Source organism: Marmota monax, unplaced genomic scaffold (assembly GCF_021218885.2).
Source record: "Marmota monax isolate L192 unplaced genomic scaffold, Marmota_monax_Labrador192_F-V1.1 WCK01_AAM20220418_F8-fsc00007, whole genome shotgun sequence".
Classification (NCBI taxonomy): Eukaryota; Metazoa; Chordata; class Mammalia; order Rodentia; family Sciuridae; genus Marmota; species Marmota monax.
In genome coordinates this window covers 32,364,434-32,379,885 of record NW_026692781.1, presented here as the reverse complement: position 1 = coordinate 32,379,885, position 15,452 = coordinate 32,364,434, and the positions used below count along the sequence as shown (strand labels likewise).

At 38.1% G+C, this 15,452-nt stretch overlaps 2 protein-coding genes, 1 long non-coding RNA gene and 1 pseudogene across 5 annotated transcripts in view; 1 reads left to right on the top strand and 3 right to left on the bottom strand.

Moving 5' to 3' along the window:
• Positions 1–2,145, bottom strand: part of Aox1 (aldehyde oxidase 1) — a 69,183-nt gene extending 67,038 nt beyond the window's left edge. Inside the window, exon 1 of the mRNA XM_046447321.2 lies at positions 2,015–2,145. Coding sequence (XP_046303277.1) covers positions 2,015–2,059 — 45 coding nt within the window. The 5' untranslated portion in view covers positions 2,060–2,145. The remainder of the gene's footprint in view (positions 1–2,014) is intronic.
• LOC124094516 (uncharacterized) lies at positions 2,115–3,057 on the top strand. The gene is made up of 2 exons (XR_006852265.2): positions 2,115–2,249; positions 2,572–3,057. It is a non-coding gene; the product is annotated as an uncharacterized LOC124094516 (long non-coding RNA).
• A 1,343-nt stretch (positions 3,058–4,400) lies between these two features.
• Positions 4,401–5,895, bottom strand: LOC124094681 (tubulin alpha-1A chain-like; annotated as a pseudogene).
• Positions 5,896–10,850: 4,955 nt separating this feature from the next.
• The window catches only part of Sgo2 (shugoshin 2), a 31,649-nt gene continuing 27,047 nt past the window's right edge, over positions 10,851–15,452 (bottom strand). For 2 of the 3 annotated variants that reach the window (XM_058580356.1, XM_058580357.1), the window contains exon 9: positions 10,851–11,153. In XM_058580356.1, the coding sequence (XP_058436339.1) occupies positions 11,142–11,153 (12 nt within the window). In that variant the 3' untranslated portion in view covers positions 10,851–11,141. Of the gene's footprint in view, positions 11,158–15,452 lie in introns of all 3 variants that reach the window. The other variant, XM_046447619.2, reaches the window with a different exon arrangement.

Sequence of the window (15,452 nt, the reverse complement as noted above, 5' to 3'; positions counted from 1 at the left end):
TTAATATTTTTATTTTTTAGTTTTCGGCAGACACAACATCTTTGTTTGTATGTGGTACTGAGGATCGAACCCGGGCCGCACACATGCCAGACGAGCGGGCTACCGCTTGAGCCACATCCCCAGCCCTCTTTATGTAATCTTATCCTTCCCTTTCCCTTTCCTTTATTTCACTCTAGCTTCTGCATAAGAGAGAAAATATTCAAACTTTGAGTTTCTGAGTTTGGCTGATTTCACTTAGCATGATATTCTCCATTTCCATCCATTTGCCAGCAAATTTCATTCTCTTCTTTGGATGAATAGAACTCCCTCATATATATATACACCATAAATTCTTAATTTTTTCATCTATTGACACGCATCTGGGTCGATTCCAACACTTAGCTATTATGAATTGTGCTGCGTCACTACAGTATGTCGTTTTTTTAGATTTGGTGAAATCACTAACTAAAACCTTTATCATCTAACACTCCTCTTCTAATCTGACCTTTGGCCCTGCCTCCAGCTCTACTGACCTACCCCATAAACACACAGAAGTCCTCCTGTTCCCAGATCTTTTACCTGCAATGCGCTCTGCCTGAAATACTCATTCCCTGGTGTTTGCTTGCCTTACTCCTATTTCCTCCCAGTTGCTGCTCAAATGTCACCCTGAGAGGCCAAAATGTCCATCCCATCTCAAGTATCAGCTTCTGCCCATCTCCATACCCTCCCTTTGCTTTGTTTTCATACTAGCACCCATCACTGCCTAACATCCTACATTTCTATTTATTTATTTGCTGTGGTCTGTTTCCCCCATGCAGCGTAAACTCCATGCTTACAGGAACTTTGTTGTTTCCAGTGGACTTGCTGTTTCCCACAAATGTGAACATGAGCTGGCATAATGTAGGCCCTTAGAAATAAAGCAGATTAAATAGTCACTCTTTATAAAGTGTATTGTCCCCTTTTAGGAGAGGGGCTGAGCCTCTGAAAGTCCTGGTTGGATCAATGAGAGAGCTGGAATTGAATCCTTGTTTGAGTAAATACCATCACTACCACCAACATGATTGTGTCTACTCTACCATTCTGTCATAAAAAAGGGGAAAAAATGACATGTTGTCAATCTACCCCATTATCCTAACTCTCTCATATTAGTCATGTGAGGGATCCTAAAGGTCCCTCATTACAGTTTAGGAAAAAACAGCTTATTTTATCTGCTATGGAACCTAGGCAACAGGGGCAGAAGTTTTTATGGGGCTTAAAACATGTGTAATTTGGGGGATCCTCTTTAAGAAAATATAATACAAAGCCAGCCACAAATACAAAACCCCTCAACCTTCCTGCCTTGGTTTCCCCCTTCAAAGTGTGTCAGACTGTGCTGAGAAAACATTCAGAGCAAGTAGTCAATGCCAAGTCCAAGGAATGTTTCAAAGGATGCTCACAGGGCTCTGTCATACCTGAATGACTCAAACCCTGCCTGGATCAGTCCCAGAATCAGAACAACCCCACAGGGCCTCAGGGCAAAGGGCCCTACGAGGACATTGGTAGTCTCCAGAGTCTGGCTTTGCCAAACTCTGCCAGGAACTTGCTGTGACTCCGGAAGGTCGTAATTTCTTCATCTGAGATACGATGGGGATGGCTTTAAATTAGTTCATCCCTGTGGTCTGACTTGAAATGCTTTCTGCTCAGACACGCTGAGAATTAAGTCTCCTCCATCTACTTAGACTGTTTTCAATCTATTGGAAGACATTCCTTCTATCAGCTGAGGTTTCCAGGAACAGAAGATTTGGAAGTGTTGGCCTTGAACTCTTTTCTCCTTGTTTGAGGAGGGAATGGGGTTAGTAATCAGATTGTGAGCCTTGAAAATAAAGGGAATTGGCACATCCGGAGAGTAAAGGCTAAAAGACAGGGCAGTCCTTGAAAGGCTTCCTTTTTCTGCCCCCATGTGGAGGTGGGGACCAGAATGGCCGGCCCGCGCATCGTGCCCTAAGGGACCAGGGACATGTGCCAGGAGCCACTGCAGCCCGGTAGACGCGCTCACCTTGCGGCCGTTCACGTAGAAGATCAGCTCGGGGGCCGAGGCCATGGTGGCAGCCGTGCGGTCCCAGTCCGGGTTTGCAGAGGACGGCGGATCCCGGAAGCGCGGCAGCTGGACCGGGTGGTACAGACCGCCAAGCCAGACGGGTTTTAACGGAGCCGAAGGTCCACCAGCCCTCCGGACCCGGGAAGTGCTGCTGAGGTCCTGGGCGCAGAGCTTTAGCTGGGAAGCCACTCGGGTTAGCACGTTTGTGGGCGTCACCGGCGCTGTGTGGGCGGAGGCCTTTGGCCCAGAGGGGACTGACCCTTTCAGGCCCTCGGGGGTGGTGCTAGGCGTCTGTGTCGCTCCCTCGGCAGCCACTGTGGGTCCAGCGACATCGCCTTGGTCGTTTTAGGGTGATATTTTAGGTGCTTTCCCACTAATTTGAAGTTCTCCCCTCCCAGATCGCCTGCTGCCGTCTGGTACTCTTAATGGTCAACAATCTCACATTGATTATTCAGATCTGCAAGAAAGCAACGTGATGTTTTTTTGTTTTTGTTTTGTTTATTTGTTTATTTCAGGTACCGGGATTGAACACAGGGACACTTACCAGCCCTTGGTATCGCAAAATTTTAAGTTGCTTAGGGCCTCACTAAATTGCTGAGGCTGGCCTTGAACTTGCGATCCTTCTATCTCAGGCTCTGGAGTCACTGGGATTGCAGGAGTGCGTCACCACGCCTGGCAACAACGGATGGTTTTTACAACTTTACCTTCTGGCTTTACAAATAATTATACAAATTTATGATTTTTAAGCCAAGAGCTACTTTGATATGAACTTTTAAGAAAAAGTTTTATCATAATTGACAAGTTATCCAGTAACTAATCATAAAATTTCCCAGACAAATGACAACAGATGTAAGACATACTGGAAAAATTCAACGACTTGGAATTGAAAAGTACGAAAATTAAAAATCATCCAAAAACGAATGCTGAGAATCTACCAATGTTAACTTTTTGGCTCTGTTTTGCATTTTTAAAATCCACATTAAAACTTACTAAAACTCAAATAGGATCAAACTCATTATTTCCCAGACTTCTTTTTACTTAACATACTTAGAACATTTTCCTATATGGTTTTATTTATCTAAACACACACAAAAAATATTGTGAAAAATTTTTAAATCTGTATGTCGAAGAGAAGTGTATAAGTAGCATCTCCCTCCCTCTGGCTGAGCTGTAGCAATGGTCAACACTTCATTTCTTTCTACAATTTTTAAAACCAATCCCAAACACATCTTTTTACTGCGAAATACTTCAGGATACATTACACACACACACACACACACACACACACACACACAAAAGTTTTCTTATTTAGGCATGATACCATTCCCCATGTCTAAAGAAAGTATTTTTACATTTGATTTCTTTGAATCAAGCAAAAGATACTCAATGTATTTGCTTGTGGTCTCTTAATCTAAAACAATCTCTTCACTCCTCCCCTTTTCATAGTATTTTTTTGATTGACCTATAATAATTGTACATACATCCAATGTGATGTTTTGATTTACTTATTCATTGTGTATCAGTCAAATTAGGGCAATTAGCATATGTATCACTTTAAATGTATCATTATGGTAAACACATTTAAAATCCTTTCTTCACACTATTTTGAGATATACAATACAATATATTATTCTCAAGTGTATTTACCCTAGAAAACCAGAACTTACTCGTCTTTTCTACCTGTAACAATTTGCTAGAGGACCAGCCTTTCCCCATAGTGGCCTTCAAGTCTCCTGTCTGATTATCCCATAGAAATGATCCATATTTTAAATATAACTGATTACTTCTTCCTGGAGTTATTTGTTCTTCCATACATACTACTTATTTTCTATACACTGGATAATAGACCTAAAGCCTTGATTTTATTTGGGTTCAATTTTTTTTTTTTTTTGTGTGTGTGTGTGTGTGTATGTCAAGAATACTTCATAGGGGGCTGGGATTGTGGCTCAGCGGTAGAGCACTCGCCTAGCACAGGCAGGACCTGGATTCGATTCTCAGCACCACATAAAAATAAAGGCATTGTGTTGTGTCCATCTACACCTAAAAAATAAATATTCAAAAAAGAATACTTCATAGGTATATTGCAGCACACCAGGAGGTGTATGAAGTCTGATTATCTCATTCTTAATGACACTAATATTTATCAATGAGTTTAATAAGATATCTCTGTCTTGATAATGATTTTCTCTTCAACATTTCACTGGTTTCACATCCTTCGTTGAGTATTGCCAGTTGTTATTATGAGGCAGTTGCAATTTTTCTAGTTCTAGCATTCCTTCTGTATTCATCAGCTGGAATTCTTTTTTTTTTTTGACAGGGAATACTTTATTTAAAACTCATCAGAGAAATGGACAGCCTGGGTCTGTGACAAAGCATTCATGTTTTAAAGCATGGGTCAGTAATTATATATGAGAGCATACAATTCTACATAGAGATTAATTGATCAGACCAAAACTTTTCAATGTTCAAATCAGAATAAGCTTCCCTGTAAAAGCAGCACCTTTGTGACATTTTAACTTTAGTATTCCTTTCCTTATTCCTCACCCTCTCCTTCAACAGAATCTACACCAACCTCCTCATAATCTTTCTCTAGGGAAGCCATGTCCTCATGAGCCTCAGAAAACTCTCCTTTCTCCACCCTCTCACCTACGTACCAGTGAACAAAGGCATGCTTGAGATCAAACTTGAGATCTAGGCGACCCCAGGCCTCAGCAATGGCTGTGGTGTTACTCAACATGCACACAGCGCGCTGTACCTTGGCCAGGTCTCCATCAGGCACCACAGTGGGAGGCTGGTAATTAATGCCAACTTTGAAGCCAGTGGGGCATCAATCCATAAACTGGATAGTACGCTTGGTCTTGATGGTGGCAATGGCAGCATTGACATCTTTGGGGACCACGTCACCATGGTACAACAGGCAGCAAGCCATGTATTTACCATGGTGGGGGTCACATTTTACCATCTGGTTGGCTGGTTCGAAGCAAGCATTGGTGATCTCTGCTACAGAAAGCTGTTTATGGTAGGCTTTCTCAGCAGAGATGACAGGAGCATATGTGGCCAGAAGGAAGTGGATGTGGGGATAGGGCACCAGGTTGGTCTGAAATTCTGTCGGGTCAACGTTCAGGTCTCCATCAAATCTGAGGGAAGCAGTGATGGATGACACAATTTGACCTATCAGCCTATTCAGGTAAGTGTAGGTTGGGTGTTCAATGTCAAGGTTTCTGTGACAGATATCATAGATGGCCTCATTATCTACCATGAAGGCACAGAGTGCTCCAGGGTAGTGTAGGTGGTGAGGATGGAGTTGTAGGGCTCAACTATAGCTGTGGAAACCTGGGAGGCTGAGTAAATGGCGAACTCCAGCTTGGACTTCTTGTAATCAACAGAGAGATGTTCCATCAGCAGAGAGGTGAACCCAGAACCAGTTCCCCTACAAAAGCTGTGGAAAACCAAGAAGCCCTGAAGACTTGCGCACTGCTCAGCCACCTTACGAACTCGGTCCAAGACAAGGCCAATGATCTCCTTGCCAATGGTGTAGTGACCTAGGGCGTAGTTATTGGCAGTATCTTCCTTGTCGATGATGAGCTACTCAGGGTGAAAGAGGTGAGGGTAGGTCCACCGTGGATTCTAGGTCTACAAACACTGCCCTGAGGACATTCTCGCCAGTGCCTATCTTGCTAAAGAAGGTGTTGAAGGAGTCATCTCCTCCCCCCTCCACCCTGTAGTTTTGTCACTTGGCCATTAGGCTGGATGCCATGTTCCAGGCAGTAGAGCTCCCAGCAGGCATTGTCAATCTGGACACCAGCTTGGCCAAAGTGGATGGAGATGGACTTACACATGGTTGCTGCTTTCTGGCTGCAGAGCAAATGACGGAGAGGAGAGGAGAGAAGAAGTTGTTGCTTCGTAGACTACAACTCTTAGGCGGTTGATGTAAGAGAACCTGCCATCAGCAGGGATTCTTTTGAATAGAATTCCCTATCCTTTCCTAGAACTATTGACAATGCACAAATTAAATTCATACCAGAAAGACAAATTTATATAACTTTTCCTTAAATTATAAATTTTCAGAGAATCAGTTAGCATCCTATTAACCTACAGTAGTATCCAAAGTGTTTTATCTCTCTTCCCCTTTTATCATATCAATTTATGATTTTTCCCATAGCCAGTGTTTTAATCAATCATGGTTATTATTCCTAATAATGCTGTGTGTCCCATCTTTAGCCAATGGACGTATCTTCAAACTACAATTTGTTCTTTTGATGTGATTGCATGAATTTTTGAAAATCTTCTTGCTTTCTGGCATAACAAAATGTCCCTTCTCTATATCCTGTCCCAGACTTAAAATCAGACAATACTTGAAAGAGCCCTGGTTTCTTTGAATGGGTAATAATATTGAGAAACCACAATCTGGGAGAGGTGCTCATTGCCAATGAGTTGCCATTGTTTCTAGGCATTTTCAATGGATAGTGCTAGAAAATATAAAAAGTAGTAAAAGGGGCAAAAAAAAAGTATAAGTTCACATTGATATATCTAATTAAAATTCAAAATTGCAAAGGTTTAAAAAAATCTTGGATATGCTTTGAATATAGTTTGTCTCTACAAAAATTATGTTGAGGCAGCAGCGTTGGGAGGCAGGGCCTGGTAAGAGGTGTTTTGTTTAAGGGATAGAGCTTTCATGAATGAGTTAATGTCTTTCTCACATGAATTCTTGCTCAGGACTAAATTAGTTACCACAGGCAGCCCCTCCTGATTTGCCTCTTCAGCAAATACTCACTTCCCTTTCCATTTTCTGTGGTGAGTTGAAACAGCTCAAGGTCCTCTCATAAATCAAGTAGGTGCTAGCATCATGCTCTTGGACTTCCAGAATCACGAGCCCAAACAAAACTTTTTCCTTTAGAAATTACCTAGTCTCAGGTATTCTGTTATAGTAACAGAAAACAGACTGATTTACAATCATAACCCTATTCTCTTGTGTCAATAATCTTGGTTCTAAAATCTTAATAGTTTATCCTGTTCACAGATATATTTCAAAATAAGAACATTAATATTATGATAGCAATAAGACTAGTGAGTGAAAGTTTTAAGTTTTCTTTAAAGTTCTTTTTTTCCTTAGAGAATACCCTACAGAGGATGTAGATTCGAAATATTTTTTCCAAAGTTAGTTATCTATCTCAGTTTTCTGTTATGAACTTGATAGGAAATTTTCATTTCAATCAGCTTTCAAATAAACTATCCCCAGTTGATGGTTACTAGATTGTTCTTTTTTGTTTGTAATTACAAATCTTGCCATAATGATATTTTAACATTTTTGCAAGGGATTTTTGGTGTACTTTAGAAAAAGAGTGATTTCAGAGTCAATTATATAAAATTTTGTTGGATATTGTCAAAATCTTTTCTATAGGCTTATACAATTTTTCATTTTTCTAGCAATGCATAAGAACCAACAAGTGTAACAAAGGGAAGTTGGGTTATTAGAACCTAGAAACTTTGAAGGAGACCTCTAAGGGAGGGCACTGCTCAGCAGGGTAGGATTGAGATCTCTAAGGAGCAGGTAAAGCAAGGATGTTGCTGATACCTCAGGAACTAAAGGAGTCTTCCTTAAAAGGCAAGACTGAAGCCTCTGATGAAGGGACAAAACCCAACTAATGCTAGTATCTCCAACTGGTGACTGGAACTGTTGCCGTTGGATTAGATGCCATTACTGAGATGATGCAGACAGAAAAGCAAAGCCACAGGAAGGAGGAGATTAAATTCCTTTTCCTTCTTTCCATTTTTTTCCATCTCTTTCTAGTGATCCCATTGGCAGAGGTTAAAAAGAAGTCAGCTAGTAAAGCAGAAACAATACTTTCAGAGTTCCAATGTCATATAGTAAATCATGGAGTCAGGCATAGAGTTGACACCATAACTGGCATATATTAAAAGGTGAGATTCATTTCATGAAAACAAGATTTCAGTATCATCAGATCTGTGAATATAGTTCATCTCATTAACACATTTAAGGAGAACATTCATAGATCACTTTTGTGCTATTAAGCTATTGCGTCTCAGATTCAAATCCACACTTATCCACTGTTTTGCTAAGGCCAGGTCTTTGCAAATAATTATTTTCTTTTTCTGGGCTTCTTTTTGGTCTCTACCAAAAGAGGGTATTAGAAACAAACAGGAAGTATGGAGGAGGAAGAACAATGTGCTTTGTTCCTGGCTGCACCATGCAGAAATGGTTCACTCTGGCAGGAGTGATTGACTTCAGTACAACAGCTGGCTTCACACGGAGACCAGTCTTATCATATCCCTTTCAGGAAACCAGCATCAACCAACTGCATGGACCTGGAGTAATTGGATCACGAAGGCTCTAATGTCATCAATAGATTAACCTATTAATAGATTCATGGCTGAATGGACAGTTGGTAAGGGATGGAAATTATAGAAAGTGAGATCTAGTTCAAAGGAGTGGGTAGATCCTTAGGGTTATGCCCTTGGGGACTGTATCCTGTCCCCTGCACCTTTCTCTCTGCTTGGTTGCCATGAGGTAAGCAGATTTGCTCCACCACCATGGCCTGCTGCCTTGATGTGTTGCCTCTTCAGATCCAGAGCAATGGAGACAGCTGGCTGTGTGGGCTGTCTCTCATCCAGCAAGGAGGTCCATGGAACAGGGTAGAAGAGAGTGTGGCTGCAGTCGCTAATCAAGACCTTTGGAGACCAGGCAGGAAGCAGGTCTGATTTTATTGCACAGTTACCATGTACATATACTCAAGCAGTAGCTAAGCAGCTTACAGACAGCCACCAATGCTATTTCTGCTGCCTTTGCAGTGACCAATCGAGGAGCAGGCCATGGAGCAAGTGCAGGGACTGCAACACATGCCTCACGCCCAGGGCTGTGCCCATGGGTTAAGTGACCTGCTGCTCACACACTTAGCACAAGGGGAGTAGCCTGCCACATTATGCACCTGTCCCCACAGCTAACCATAGACCGAAACCTGTGAAACCATAAGCCAAAGTACATCTTTCCTACTTTGTTTTTCCCAGGTATTTTGTCATAGCAATGGAAACCTAACTAACAATCATCAATTAGAAGAGAGAATCAAAGAGAATGCCACATTTATACTATCCAGGTAAAAAAGATAGAATATCTTAGTACAATTTCATCAAGAAATGTGCAAAACCCATGAGAAAAGCTTTGAAACTCTCATTCTTTATAATTTTGAGGGTATAGTACTGGTCATAAAAAATACAAGGGCTAAAAGACAGAAGAAAGTCAATCAAAGAAATTTAAGCGCACATGGGAATATAATATAAAGTGGCACTTTAAATCAGTAGTAACATGGTCTTCTTAATTAATGGGGAGTTATATGGACAAAGGTAAAAATTACATTCATACTTCACACTATGTAATAGAAAAAATTACACACGAACCAGAAATTTAAATGTAGGGGGGAATAAAACCAGAGGTAAACACATTTACAACCAGGGAATAGAAATTCTGTGACCAAATTCCACCAAGAGTAAAAGCTCAATAAATTTGACTATATAAAATGAAAAATACTTTGTATGGGAAAGAAAAAAAAAGGACAAATCTCATGAAAAGGAGAAAAAAACAGAAATAATAGGGAACCAAAATATAATACCTTAGTGAATTTAAGAGGTTTACAAAGTCTTAAAATAGTTCAGGAAAGTGAACAAAGACTGTGAGGTGCCAAGCTCTTAACCACAGTGTAAACTATTGCTCTAAGAGTCTTGTTATGGTTTAGATATGAGGTATCACTCAAAAGCTCCTGTGTTAATGCAGGAATATTCAGACGTAAAATTATTAATTATGAGAGTTGAAACCTAATCAGCCCATCCTAGTTTGAATGGACTAACCAGGTGGTAACCATAGGCAGGTAGAATGTGTGTCACTGAGGGGTGTGGCCTATAAGGATTTATCTTCCTTATGGCCCCTCCCCTTGTTCCTTGCTTCCTGGTTGCAAGATATGATCAGCGTTCCTCTTCCATGTCCTTCCACCATGATGTTCTGCCTTACTTTGGGCCAAACCAATGGAATCCACCTACCATGAACTGAACCTCTGAAACTGTGAGATAAAATAAACTTTTCCTCCTCTAACTTGTCCTCACCAGGTATTTTGATCACAGTGACAAAAAATTAACACAAGGGGCTGGGGGTGTAGCTCAGTGGTAAGGCACTTGCCTAGCACATGTGAAGCTCAAAGGTATTGTGTCCATCTACAACTATATATATATGAAAATCTAACAAAAGTATCCCTCCTCTATCCAACTGACATATTGACATTATTGGGTGGCTATTCTACCTTAGCAGTAGAAATGTCACCTTTAACATTATGAAGAAGTTTTGTGCCATCCTATATTCCTCTAGTAGTCTCCCTACTACAATTAGCCACAGAACTACCTGAAGCATTGGTTAAAAATGCAGATTTCTGGGCGTACCCCTGTACTGGTGAGAAATTGTCTAGGACTTATTACTAGAATAGTAAGCAATCTTTAAAATAAAATTTTAAAAACCAAACTCAAAAGAGTCTCAAAGGTCAGTTCTCTTCCCAAAGTCATCAGATTTTATATGTTAAAAAAAAGTAATACAGAAACTGATTCCTAACAAGTATTTCTGAAAGTAGAAGAATGAAGGATGAGAGAAAATTGGCCAGGGTAGGAGGTGATTTTTAAACCCCTTTAAATGTTCACATGTATTGAATGGCTCAAAACAAAACAAAACATGACTTGATATACAAGATAACCAATGCAAAAGTATTTATTAATATACTTTATTGGTTAAAAGGGTAATAATTGGTTTGGTTAAAGGATATTAGGTAGAAAGAAACTTAAATGAAAAAAGTTATATGGTGATCAAAATGATTATGAAATTTTAAATATTATAAAAACTGATATTTTATGTACATTTTTCTAAATATAAGAATAGACAGATATAGTAACACTCCCAAAAAGACAAAAGGCCAAAAGAGAATAAAACAAAAAATATATCCTCAAGTGTTTCATCTTCTTGATCCTTGTTTTATTTCTTTTCTGACTTCTTATACTTTGAGAACTCTGGAAAACTAGGATCCATATATTTACCTTATCTTCTCATCTTTCTGCAAAAAAAAAAAAAAAAAAAAGGAAGATTAACAATAATAATAACTCCAAACTAATTCCTTTTCTGTGAAGTGTAGAGAAGAAAATTGCCTCATACTAGAAGAAAAGCAGGCTTTGCCATACAGTTGAAATACCCTGATAGTGGAATTTATAAATATGGTCTAAGAAAAAATAATCAACAGATTTTATATATAATTTGTTATATATTTCCTTTTTATTATGAACTTTAGCATACATACAATAGGTGAATGTAATATAAATTTAAAGTTTCTAAATGTACAATTTAAAAACAATAAATGTTTCTTAACCTACCCCTCAGGTTAAGAAACATATTACCACACTCAAGAAGTCATCAGTATGTCCTTATCTAATCACATCTCCTTCTTCCCCCAAAAATAACCAGCATCATGCATTGTATTAATCATTTCTATGCTTTTCTTCATAGTTATTTTTTAAACCTCTGTGTCTGTACTCCTAAAAAGTCTATTGTTTGGTTTGATCTATTTTTGACCTTTATATATCAATGGAATCATGCTGTATGTGCTTTTCTGTGACTTCCTTTCTTCCTAAACTACTCATTTTCCCAAGCCTCTCCTTATTGAAACATTAAACATACTCATTGTATATTCTGTATTTGATTCTGCTATCAGTCATTTCTGTTGGATCTTTGTTTCCTTTTGTGTGTAGTGTTTTCCTTTACTGTGAGCTAGCTGTTTATTTCCCTTGGAACTTAGCTGGGGAAAATGTGTTGAGGCCAAAGTGAAGGAGGGTTCCTCCAGAAAATATTTGCATTTGCTTCTTCAAGACAACAAGAGTGCTATAAGTCATGGGGTACTTGTACTAAATCTTCCGCTTCAAGTTTTTTGTGTCTTCCAGATATTATGAATTCCAGCTGTGATTTGCATGAGGGCTTGATTTTGGTTATTAATTCTCAAAAATATATTTTTCCTCCTAAATTCAGCACCAGAGTTACTTTCTGGGGTTGAAAAAAAATTAGTGGGAAGTTATTTTTGTTTGGTGCTCTACTGAGAGAAGAGCTCAACGTTATTTAAAGGGAATCTACTATTAGACTCTTCATTTTAGCTAAACCCTAGGATTTGTGTTCTGTTACATAGAAAGCTGTAAATTCAATGTTAGGTTCACCTAGTTAAACAAATGCCTTCTGGCAAAAGCCAGGTTCAGGCTCCAATTACTGTTTTGTGTTCTGGTTCTCATTCAGTCTCTGCTCTGAGCTTTTCTTGCTTTCCTACTAGCTAACAGATTCATTTGAGTTATTTTTTTCTTCCTTTACCCAGTAATTTAATTTTCTCACTAAGTTGGTTGATCCATCTACTTAGTATGTAAATTAGGTTGCAAAAAGTGGTATTGTATTTTTTATTTACATTTCACATGCGTGCATATGTATGTTTTTAGAAAAAAAAAAACATGCATGCACACAATCCCAAATTCAGAAGAAAAGAAAGGTTAGATGGAGAGTGGGTCTATTTCTCTGTGCTGTACCCTGTTCCACACACCATATAATACTAGTTGGCAAATTTTCTAAGAGCAAAACAATCACAATGTACATTCAGTACAAATAGTTAGAGATGGCAACCCAGCTGCCACACTTTTACTTCTTTCTTTTTTGAATTAGAAATGGAATGTAGCAGGTATATCATAGTTTCTGGTTAACCCCCATGAGAAAAGATTCTAATTGAACTGCTTGCTCTCACAGAATGGTCATCATAGGTATCTGGGATAGGAGTGGCAAGAATAATCAGGAAAGTGATACAAATGACATTTTAAAGTGTCTACCTTTTAAGTTCCAAAGCATTAAACATGATAAAACAAAACATTTTTAATAATAAAAGCCAGAATCCATAGTGAATATATAATAAGTATGATATTTATGTATCAAATAGCAAAGTGACTATCTTTCTGAAAAAAAAAAAAAAAAAAAACCTACTACAGGAGATACATGGAGACATAGGGACCCAATAATAACAGACTTAAACACACTACTCTCAGATCCTCTATAAATTATTTTAGAATGTTGTAAAGGAAGGAGAACTTCTTGATTCTCTTACTGAAGCAAATGTAATACTGATAACCTAAACCAGATAGACAGTTCAAATAAGAAAAACTGTAAATCCATGTTAATTATGAATATTGACAAAAAATTCTAAAAAAAAAAATTTAGCAAATATAATCTGATATCACAATAGGAAGAAACACATCATGACCCATAATGATCATGGGATTTATTCCAGGAATTCAAGGCTATTTCAATATTAGAAAATGCATTATCATATACCATGTTAATAAATCTAAGGAAATAATGCACATGCTTATCTCCACATATGCTAAAAAAGACTGACAAAATTCATGATAAAACACTCAAAAGGCATTGAGGGACACTTTATTAATATGATAAATTAAACATAAATACCTTAATCCTAAAGCCAGAATCATTAAATGAGATAGATAATAAAAATATTTGCTCTAAAATAAAAGGTAAGAATGTCTTCTATTCTTACTACTATCTGACACTATAGTGAGGTATTAGCCAATGAAATTAGACAAGAGAAATTAATTAGAGGCGTATGATGGGCTAAAGAAGTATAACTATCTCTATTTTCAGAAGATATCATAGTATACCTGGAAAACTTCAGAGATGATAGAAAAATAAAAAATATAAACAACATATATACTGACTGACACAAATTCAATAGTCTTCATATATACAAAACAATAAACTGAGCATGATTTACATTTCCATTTAGGATAGTAACAAAGAAGACTAAATATTTACAAATAAATGCAACAAGAACGTGCAAATTCAATAAGAAGAAAATTTTAAAACACTTCTAAAAATCACATACACAAAATAATTTACACAAATAGAAAGATATTCTCTGTTTTTTGATAGAAAAAGCCAATGTTCCACAGTTTAGCCATTGTGAATTGTGCTGCTCTAATGAATGGATAAAAAAAAAATGTGGCTTATATACACAATGGAATATTACTCAGCAATAAAAGAGAATAAAATCATGGCATTTCCAGGTAAATGGATGGAGTTAGAGAAGATAATGCTAAATGAAGTTAGCCAATCCCCCCAAAACTAAATGCTGAATGTTTTCTTTGATATAAGCAGGCTGATTCATAGTGGGATAGGGAGAAGGAGCATGGGAGGAATAGATGAACTCTAAATAGGGCAGAGGGGTTAGAGGAGAAGAGAGGGGGCAAGGGGTAATTAATGATGGTGGAATGTGATGATCATTATTATCCAAAGTACAGGTATGAAGACATGAATTGATGTGAATATACTATGTATACAACCAGAGATATGAAAAATTGTGCTCTATATGTGAGAATTATAATGCATTCTGATATATAAAAAAGAATTTAATGAATAAAGAATGAAAAAAAAGGAAAAGCCAATGTTACAAAGATCAATCCCTAAATTAACATACCAATTCAGTGAAATCCCCCCCCTCCCCCCCCCAAAAAAAAAATAACAAGCTAGACCAGTGGTTTTCAACTCAGGTGACATTTTACAACACCTGAAGATATTTTTTGATTATTACAAATGGGGGGATGCTACTGACATCTAGTGGATGGAGGTTAGTGATATTTTAGTAGTATCTTGACAATGTATCCAAACTGCCTCTCACAACAAAGAAATATCTAACCCCAAATGTTAGATAATCTAATCTAACAAAATGTTAGTGTTGAGGTTATAAAAATCTGAGCTAGACAAGTCAATACTGAAGTTCATATGGAAAAATAAACATCTAAAAATACCTGGGAGCTGGTCATGGTGGCACATCCCAAGTCACTTGGGAGGCTGAGGCAGAAGGATCACAAGTTACAGGCCAGTCTGGACAATTTAGTAAGAACCTGTCTCAATATTAAAATTAAGGGCTGGGGATATAGCTCCATGGTAGAATGCTAATGCTTGCCTGGCATGTGTGAGGCCCTGGGTTCAATTCCCAGTGCTGCAAAAACAAAATAACAGCAACAAAAACCCATGAATGGGTATTATCTCTACCAGACTTTAAAACATACTAAAAAGTCCCCATAATAAATAAGTTGACCATTGCAATATAATAAAAAGTCCAGGTTAGATCCTCCCAAAATTCACATATAGGAATTTAGTATGTAACATGGCTAATAACTCAAGTCTCTAATAAAGATGCATTTTTATTTATTTAATTTTGGTACCAGGGGTTGAACTCAGGAGAAACTCAACGACTGAGCCACATCCTCAGCTCTATTTTGTAATTTTATTTAGAGACAGGGTCTCATTGAGTTG